This window comes from Numida meleagris, chromosome 2 (genome assembly GCF_002078875.1).
Source record: "Numida meleagris isolate 19003 breed g44 Domestic line chromosome 2, NumMel1.0, whole genome shotgun sequence".
NCBI lineage: Eukaryota > Metazoa > Chordata > Aves > Galliformes > Numididae > Numida > Numida meleagris.
Window position 1 is genome coordinate 36,307,894 of NC_034410.1, and position 10,140 is coordinate 36,318,033.

At 36.7% G+C, this 10,140-nt stretch overlaps 1 protein-coding gene across 2 annotated transcripts in view; it reads right to left on the minus strand.

Annotated features, from left to right (window-relative positions):
• Nucleotides 1-10,140, minus strand: part of ZNF385D (zinc finger protein 385D) — a 158,254-nt gene that overhangs the window by 123,649 nt on the left and 24,465 nt on the right. For both annotated transcript variants that reach the window (XM_021388265.1, XM_021388266.1), the window contains one exon: nucleotides 3,694-3,836. In XM_021388265.1, the coding sequence (XP_021243940.1) occupies nucleotides 3,694-3,836 (143 nt within the window). The remainder of the gene's footprint in view (nucleotides 1-3,693; nucleotides 3,837-10,140) is intronic.

Here is a 10,140-nt window from a genome sequence, read left to right on the forward strand (position 1 = left end):
GGTTCAAACGTTCACAGGTTATCACTGCATTTCTCAAGTTACTCGCTTTTTACTTTCCCCTCTCCTTGGTGCCCACAGACATTATTTGGAAAGGTTTGCAAAGCCCATGTTATTGCCTCTATTCTCTGTCTAGATGCAAGCTTTCGCCCTCACAGAAATCGCTGCTGGATGTTTTCCTCTGAAACAGTCACCAGAAACTGAACTAGATCTAGACTAAAAATTATTACTAAAAATAGAAAATAACCATATATTTGTAATAAACTGCACCAGAGTAAAAAATTTTATGAAACCCAACACCTCATTATTATTATTATTGGTGATGTACTTAAGGTAAGTATTTCTTTGTATTAGGTCTTGCACATATGTCAAAGAGAATCTCCATTGGTTTGAAAAATAGAGTAAGAAAATTACATTGCTTTCACCTCTCCTAATATCTGCTTCCAATTCATCTGAATACTCAAATTCCTTTAACAGTGTCCTTAGATATAATTAGAAGCTATCATAAATGGTTGATAAATAGGACCATTTCTCTATAGACATACAATGTCAGCACTTCTGTCATATAATTTCAGAGTGGAATTTATGAGATGTGAATATCTTATGGCCCGTCTCCTAATATTGGATTCAACTAACCAAATATAGATGCAGCTGATCCAGCCCCTCGTAGTTCGCAGCAATGAATGGGAACTTTCAGAGTTTACTTCCCTCTTCTCAATGTAGACACATAGGGTGAATGAATTCTGTGCATTTTTGTCCACTTGAACAAAAGGAGAAATTGTCTTTTTCTGTCATCTTTTTCAAAGAAACTTAGGCTCATTAGCCCAGATGTCTATGCCTATTCCAGCTGAACTCTCAAGTCAAGTTAGGATTGCCACAACTAGAGATAACTTCCTTTGTCTGAAACATGACTGCATTTTTACTACAGTTTCTCTTTGATCAGTGCTCTTCTCAAGGCAAAGCTGTTGAACAGTGTGTTTGGTCTGTAAATAGCCCAAATTCTGGAATTCCTTCTAGCTTCTTGGGCAATAGCCCAGACATGCTGACATATAGATTAGTTTATGTGCGAATACGGAAAGGTAGAGAGGAAATCAATTTCCTAATACGCTATCTATGGCCTTGATGTCTCAAATCAAGGCTAAAGCTCATTTATCCACAACATGAGAAAGAACATCCAGTTCAGGTTTCTGGAGTTCTGCTCATTTACTGACCACCTGCTTAATCTGATTTAGCAAAAAAAACCCAAAAGTTTCTCCACATAGCTGTGAAGTCAATGAATACAGAATACTATTAACAGCTACAATTGTTCAAGGGCAGATCATTTTTTGGTTAAATACTTTTCTGTCTCACACTCTTATACTTAAAGACGTTGTCAGACATTCTAAAGTCTAATATGGCCTATGGGTTACCTTCTCCTCAGGCTAATAAGGCCCAGCAGCAGCTGATGCATCCCCAAAGATTTGTCAGCCTGGAAAGAATTTCTGGAAATATGCAGAACTTCTCAGCTAGCATACATGTTTGGAGGATGCCGTTAACCAGCTCTGGCACATGAGCTAAACATAGCAGCATTCAATAATGTACTGTTCAGCAGGAAAATGGGAACACTGAGGATGATGCTGCATGTCAGCACACATGATGAGAAGGCAAAGGTCACATTGCAAGGCAAAGAATCTGAGCAGATGACAGCAGCTCAGATGACAGCATCCTCACACTCGGGACCAACACACTCAGCAAAGGTGGATTTGGCAGATGGCCACACAGCACAGGAAGCAGTGCTTTGCATGGAAATGCACTTCAGTACATTGTTAAAAAGGGCTGCTAGACTTATTCTTGAAACCTAGGCTCAGGTTACTGAAAAATTTAAGAGATGAGGCGTCTGTGAAGTCTAACTACAGCACTTATACCTGAAGAGATACTTCTAAGATGATGTTCAAGTATAATAGGTTTTGATAGGAGTCAGTTTTTACCTTCCTATTTTTGAGGTAGTATCAGAACATATTAGACCCCATCCCCTTTCTTCCCCAAGATACTAATAGTAGAAAATAAAACTTGATAAGAAAAAGAAACTGCAAATCTTTGGAACAGCACAAGATTAACAATTATTTACTTAAATTCATCATTAAATTTGAATTTCAATTATGCAGAGTTAAAGAAATCACAAAACCATCTGAAACTCCTGGAAAAGAATTTATAATATGGTATTCATAAAAATTAAGCTGGATTACGACATTAAATATAGGCAACGATCATGAAGCAAAATTGGTAAGAAAAATATCTAAAGCATACTAAACTTAATTCTAATTTGTAATATGTTACCCATGTTTTAACTTGGTTTAAAAAAAAAAAAAACTTTATTACATGCCTATCTTCATTTTAAAATAGGAAATATTTTCATTGTAACAGTAATTCTTTGGCACTTTTTCTGAGCATTTTAAAACTTGGAGTTTATAGGTTCTCATCCTTAGTAGTACTATCAATTACTTGCATTTAAGGTTGAATAAGAGTATTTTTCACAATTAGCTCAATTACAAAATGTACATCCATTAAAGGTAAATAAATTAACATTTAATTCTTCTATTTATTTCTAGAATTAGTGTGTTCTTTCACTACTCTAAACTGTGACACTTTAGATTTTCATTTGCTTATTAGAATTGTTTTGGCACAGCAATTTCCACCTCTCCCTTAGAGTAGTTAAGCACACACATTCCTATGTGTGTGCCTATAAAGATGTGAAACTGAATTCCTCCATGTGGAGAAAACAGCACCCACTGGTATTCATTGACATTTGGTGAACATTTATGGAGACCAAACAGTGGATGTGAGCACAGTGAGGTGGCGGGTGGTGCATATCAGTAGTGATGACAGTGAAGTGAAAGACAAGCTACTTTCTGGATGGCCACGCACAGTTGTCACACTATGAAATGAAGAGTGTCTTATTAAGTGCATATATGCTAATAGGTTAACAGCAGTAACTATGTTGAAAAATACTGTTTTGTAGCTGAGAATTTGCTGTCAAATACTGTTATTGTGCTCTTTGTATCTTTTATAGTTTCCATGGAAATAAGTAGGAGGCATTACTTTCAGAGCAATCTACGTAAATTCATAGCCAGTATGACTAAGTTAAGAAATTCTTAAAGAATAATATAGCCTTGCAGTAACTTAAATGGTGTGAAAATAACGTATCCTAATCTGAAAATAAATATACTAGATCATATGCCAATGAAATAGCTCATATAGCAGCTAATGCTGTTCTAAGCATGCTTTAATTGCCCTATCAGTTTTACCTTTTATCAAGGTAGATTTTGCTCTTCTGATCTGCAAATTTTAAGTATTTCTTGGGAAATGTGGAGGAGATGGAATGTAGAATCACTCAGAAAAGTGTATGTTAGGGAAACTCTGCGCATCTTAAAACAGAGTGGGAAACACAAGGCCTAGGACTGGATATAGCCTGCAACTTTACTGTATGTCACTTGGGATCATATCATTTTTTCCTTCTACGTTATTTCTGGCTAACACTCAGCTGGGCTCTAATTTATGGCCTACCAGTGTATCTGGAAGAGCTATTTGGCCCTCAGTACTGGAAGAGAATATTCCAGGTTTAATTGAGTACATAAAACTCCACTTTGTGCCCTTTTGAGCCTTCTATGGAAACCATGGCTCACTGAAGTGGACAGTAACTGTTAGGACTGTACTTACTGCATTGAAGTTGGGGAAGAGATTGACTGCTGCTGCAGTGTCCAGAGGAAATGGAAGAAATGGTTTAATATCCAGCGATGGCTGCAAAGGTGGAGCAGGAGGACGCACTAGGGCTGGAAGAGCAGGGCTCTGGCATGTACCACCTATATGTACAAAGAGACAGAAGGCATTCAGCAAGCAATAGGATCATAATAACTAAGTAAAAATACAAGAGTAAAATAAAAATAATATTGTGTTAAACCTACATTTTTATTTGTCCACAAAAATCACTGCATTATTGTGAAAGAGTGCAGCTGACTTAGTGACTGTTGTTCATAATTCTTTGCCAGTAACTGCAGGTATCCATCTTTCGTTATTTAAAATTAACTAATAAACCATTTATCTCCCTGGATTATCTGAAACAATAGCTCAGTACATCTGACTTCATCTTAGAACTCCAGCTAGTCTCATTCACTTACAATTTCAATGCTTTACCCCAGAACCATTACTCAGCACTCTTCAGCCAAACTACTCCAGAGTAAAAAGGACAACAACTAGTTTTGCTCAGCAAAAGCTGTCATTTGCAGACTTTTGATTTTTTTAATTAAACCTTTGGTAAATAAGCTTACATTTTCCAAGTCAGCCCAATCCTGCCCAAGCGCAACCTACCTTGCTGCCTTAACAGCTGATCAATACAAATCTAAAAGAACAAGTTCAGCAGCCACCAAAATTTGGGGTTTGGAATGGTACTGACAAACACACTCGACTCATAAAAGCTGGAGTAGGTTCAGATTGCACAGCAATACCCTTGAAATGCAAAAAATACTAAAGAAATACCCTTGCAATACTAAAGAAATACCCTTATACCAATAAGCCACTACTTGTTTTCTGTGGGCTCTTACTTACTTATTTGCACCTTGCAGCTGAAAGCTGACATGGTTCAAGCCTGCTCTCTGCTTTCAGTATTTTCTATGTTTTGGTTGCACTCCAAAACATTAATGCCCTTCTAATTAAAGACTATTTGGATCCAAAGAAACTGTTAAAATATGCCAGTGTTCTTTTAATCTGAGAGGCAGGCAGCAGACTGTAAAAACCTGCTGGTAAGTATATAAGAAACATTAAAAAAAAACATAAAGGGAGTTTCACCCCACTCTTTGAACACAGACACATGCAGATATAGCATCAGAGAGAAAGATCAGCAAACTCTTTCTTTTTTTCTCTCAAACATACAGGCGGTCTATCAGATGAACTGCATACATTCTTTAAGAGCGCAAATACAAAGTACTCAGAGTGATATACACAATCTCTCCATATTTGGTCAGCAAATCTGCTAAGAAGGGTTGCAATCCCATACTTCTAATTGAGGACTAACAGCACAAGATATAATGAACCAGTTGTAGCAGGCCATCACAGTTCTACTTCTAGGTATAAATTCAACTGGAGCTAAGTAACCAAGTTTTCAAAGACAGTTTAAGTTGTTTTTTGTTTGTTTTTGGTTGGTTAGTTTTGTTGTTGTTGTTGCTTATTTGTTGTTTTTGTGAGTGTCTGTGTGTGTCTGTGTATGTGTGTGCTTTTTTCCAACTTTCAACATATCTGTGAAGTATTTCACTACAGACTATAGAAAGGAAAGCATTACTCACAAGTAAACTAAAGGCATTAGATTAAGGTTCACTCCAATCTCATGCTATTTTTTCCTCTAGAGTTACTGTCATTTCTGAAGTCTTTTGTAAATTTACCTCAGAGTAAGAGTGTGCTAAGTCAGGCCCTTTGTGCGTGGTTGATAAAGGACACAGACAACGGAAAAGCAGAACTGTTTTCTATAGCTCACTAGCACAGAAACATCAGGTGTTTCAAGACTACCATTGGTTTGGCAATTGCCAAGTTCCCTTGCATTTATTACAAAAATGGCATAAAAATAAAACAAACAGGCCAGAAAGATGATAACGTAGTGTTGAACAGGCCAGTTTTACTCCCTCTGTACAGGAAAGGCCTATAAAGACTTTTTTTAGTTGCTGGAAAAAAAGTATTTTTTCTCATTTAAAGCATTTACATATCACAAAATGAAACCGTCACTCCTAGTGATAGCAACTTTACAAAGAAGTCTCTAGGTTGCACCAGAGATTGTACAGAAACATAAAGAATTGCCAAGGTGAGCATTTGCCTGACAACAGCAAGGAAATCAAAGCTGATTAAATATCCTCCAGTTCACAGATGTAAATGCAAACTAGGCTGAGAAATATCACCTATGCTTGGGGAAACAGCACTTGGGGTGCGTTATCTCAGTGCTATGAAGGAGAGTGTTCCAGCCTTGCAGATTCAGATTACCTAAAGCAATGGCACAGTTTTCCCATACTCTCAGATATTGCACTATGAAGGATGAAGTAGTCCTTCCTGTGTTTCTTCCCTACTGCATGATTAGGCACTCACCCACCTGCCGCTGCCAGCCAATGCTGCAAAAAGTCATCTGGGGACGAGAACACACTTTAAAAGGAAAAATTCAGCCAGCTTTTCAAGACCTTGGCTGGGGCTCAGAGTTTCTGGAACAGCTTAAAATCTACCCCAGTCCTGGCTACAGTGGCACAGAAAATGAGTATGTTCAGGAGTATAGCTGCTGTCTGATTTTTCAGTACTGTCAGTCATGCCCTTTAACGATGGAACATGTGATAGATATGATATTTGAGCTCTCACTTAAAAGAAACTCTATAATTTTTATAGCGCCAAAAATTAGATTCTCTTTCCATTTAACAAGTGCATATTTAACAGCAAGAAAAAACTCGAATCAATGGCAGCCACTTTTGTGACTCAGCTTAACTGAAAAACCTTTTCACAACTTTTGGGAATGTCAGTGTTAACTACTTCCCTTCTAAACCATTAGCAGAGAGATGGAGAGGAATAGAAGCCCAGTGAGATGCGTTTTTGGACAACAAATGTGGAAAAATTCTCATGGTAAAGACGGAAGTATCAAGGGAAGAAATGTCACCAGAATAAAAACAAGAGAGCCAAGAAAGCAAAACAGAGAGGAAAGAAGTAGGTGTGCAGAAAAACTCAAAAGAGAATTCACTTTGTAAATAGGACAATAGCACACTTAGAAAATAATTTTTGAGCAAGTATTGTGTGCTTTCTTCATTATGCAGTGTTGACGAACATCAGGTGGAGGGGAGGAACTATAAAGATTGCTTATGACTCATCTGGTGTTGTGCATGGTAAGCTTGCACAAAAGGACTTCCACAACATTCCTTGTGCAGCCGAAATGCTGCTGATCATCACACCAAGGGATGGCTCAATGCCAGCCTCTTCACAAACTTTCTGTCAGCAAGGGTGGGAGCACAAAAGTATTGATACCATCCCAAACCACAGATAGACTTTGTCCATAGACTGTGTTTGGTGTCCTGAATTTCACCAAGACATCACTGCCCAAAGTGACATGCATACAGGGCATGACCCAAGAAACACAATCCCTCCAAAATGCAAAGCAATACAGGTCTAAAGTTACATTTGATTAATAGCATGCTACAATTCTTTAAAATAGAAATATACAATGTGAATTTACAAATTCCAATCTTACAATTTACAGTCTAAGACCTTTCCAAAAAGAACAAGTCTTTCCAATCTATTCAGAGCCTAAGGATCCTGAAGATTCAAGACATTTGGAAAATTACGCCAATATTTTAATCTTAATTTCCTTGGTAAGAAGCATGGGAGCTATACCACTTAAAAGTCCAATTAGCTCAACAATAAATAACATAAATAAATAACATTTTCAGGAAGTTTCTGGGGAAGGACATCCAGAATCATGTCTGTCATGGTTTTATGATTTTTGGTTATTGGTATTCCACATCATAACATCATGTAGTGCATGCACCTGGTTCTCAGAAGGGAAGGACTACTACATTCCCCATGGTACTTTGCTCCTCTGTCACCGTTTCCGGTCAGAGGGAAAGATAAAAACTTGCGTATCACAAGACCTTGTGCTCTTTCCTCCTGTCTCTCATCCTGGCAGCATCTCACTCCCCAGCTGTCTTATCGTTGGTATTAGAGTAAGGCCTACCTTCATTTTTGGACATTCTCCCTCACTGTATTGGATTTATCATCTTAAATTGTAATTATATTGTATTATAGTGTGTTGTTTTGCATTCCGATATCTTATTTAGTAAATTTTTGTGACTTGGTTATTGAGAAAGATATGCAACATCTTTCCCTGTATAGCCTCTCTTCCTGCACACTATCATTCCCAAATCTCTTAAACTGAAACATAAGTTTAGTTTCCAGAAAAAGAATCATCAGATCTAAGGAAATATTCAGTTCAAATTTTGTAGACACAAATAATCTAGATAATTTTTACAATGCATTTGGAATGTGAAAGTATTATGTAAACCAGGCAGGAGCTCTGAATTAATAACCCATTAATCTAAGTCGTTTTGTACTTCTTCCTTCACCAACACCACCATAAATACCAAATGAAAAAAAAAAAAAAGAATCTCTACAGAATTCCATTTTCATTCCTTCGTTGCTTTACAATTATTTCCCTTTGGCCAAGGGTACAGTCACCTTCAATACATCAGAAACATCTTAAATGAATATCCAACTTCCCATTCACTTTGGAGTCTGTTTGTTTCCAGTAACATAATTTCATTTCTCCTGCATATGGATATTCCCAAAATTTTATCTCCACCTCCCACCTCTCCAAATATTTATATGAAAGCTTATTGAAGGTCAAAACAGTGAATACATTCTGCCTTGATAGAAGCTCAGAGGACCTTTCAATTGGTATGATTCAGAGGGAATAGCTGGGAATGCACTGATTTCTAGCTTAAAAGGTAATTTTCAGGTAACTTAAAAAGGTAACTTCAATAAGTATCATGATTATTATAATCTTTTTTAATGTATGATCCTACTGTCTGTCAGTTCACACACACAGTAAAGATTAAAATACATTCTAGAGAGCTTGAGCCAAAAGAGGATTTTTATTTGCTCAGACTATTTTAAAGAAAAGGGGTGTGGAGGGGTTTATATTCTGACTTATAAAAGCTAAGTTTACAATTGGTTAACTCAATTCCAGCTGGAACCTTAAAATCATTACAAATTTAGTTAGTCTGTGGGTCAAAGAAAAGGCGGAGTGGACATACTTGAATGCATTTTCTTCTTAATCAAAATAAAGATGTAAGCAATTAAGAATGGTAGGCTAGGCATGAAAGATAATGAATTTTCTTTCACATAAATAGTAGATACACCAATTATGTCTTCGGACAATCTAGTAAAATGGGAAAATTAAAGACATTCAAAGACAAAAGAATAACCTTCAGGATGTAGTGTGGGCAATGTGACATGAATTACAGATCTGGTTTTTAGGAATATTTTAGCTTAATGTAATTTGTAATTTTGTTCTAGCCTATTGTCACCAGGGTACTCCTTTTCATCACTGTAGAATGGTTTACATTTTTTGAAAAGCTTCTTTTAGTAAGGACGGCTAGATTGTCATTTTTTTTTAAGGTAAATTCAGTTCCATTATAAGCAGTGCCATCTAAATCAGGTAGAACAGGGTTCACCTACATACCAAATTACCTATGAGTACTTATTATATTCAAGTGATTAAAATACAAACTCACGATACAAAAAGTTAGTTAACATGCAACTGGTGCATTTTATCTACATAAATGGATGCACATTTTAATCTTGAATCTTTGATTTTAATACCTTATACTTATCCCAATATTAATCTACATGGACAAAAATGACATAACGTGCTACCTAATAACATGATGCCTGTTGAGAATTTATTGATCATGAAATGTATGTTCTGACCACTTGTAGCTTCAGAACTCAGTTTCTTCTGAGTTTTTCTTTGTTGGTGGTAGTGTTGGGGTTTTTTTGTTTGTTTGTTTTGCATGTTTTTTTTTTTTTCAGAAGAGAAGATGAGGACCTTAAGACAAAGTAATTTCAACTGCTGCATTGTTCACAGGATTTTTTCTGAGAGTGTTTTCACCATATAATACTCTCAAAGATACTTAAAGCACTATGATATCCACCTTTAAACACAATATTGTTTCATGAGATTCCACTTAGTATCGGGGGGGGGGGGGGAATCAACTTCGTTAAGCACTTGACACTCACTGGAAAGGAAGAACTCTCAGAATGAAGTTCCAGCCACATCAGCTTCTCTCTCACTGGCTTTAGGGAGACAGCCTGATGATCAGATACATTGTGTGGCAACCTAACCCCTTCTTTCAGAGGTTTTCACCTTAGTAAACTTAGCAGTAGGTAGTCACTTTGAAGAGGATGAATGCAATACTGTCTCAGCTGTGGAGGTATGTGATTAATAGTTTTTTCAGTTCATTGGCTGAACCCGAAATGGCCCCCACAGCATTTAGAGGAGAAAAAAAAGAAAGAAAGAAAGAAAGAAAGAAAGAAAGAAAGAAAGAAAGAAAGAAAGAAAGAAAGAAAGAAAGAAAGAAAGAAAGAAAGAAAGAA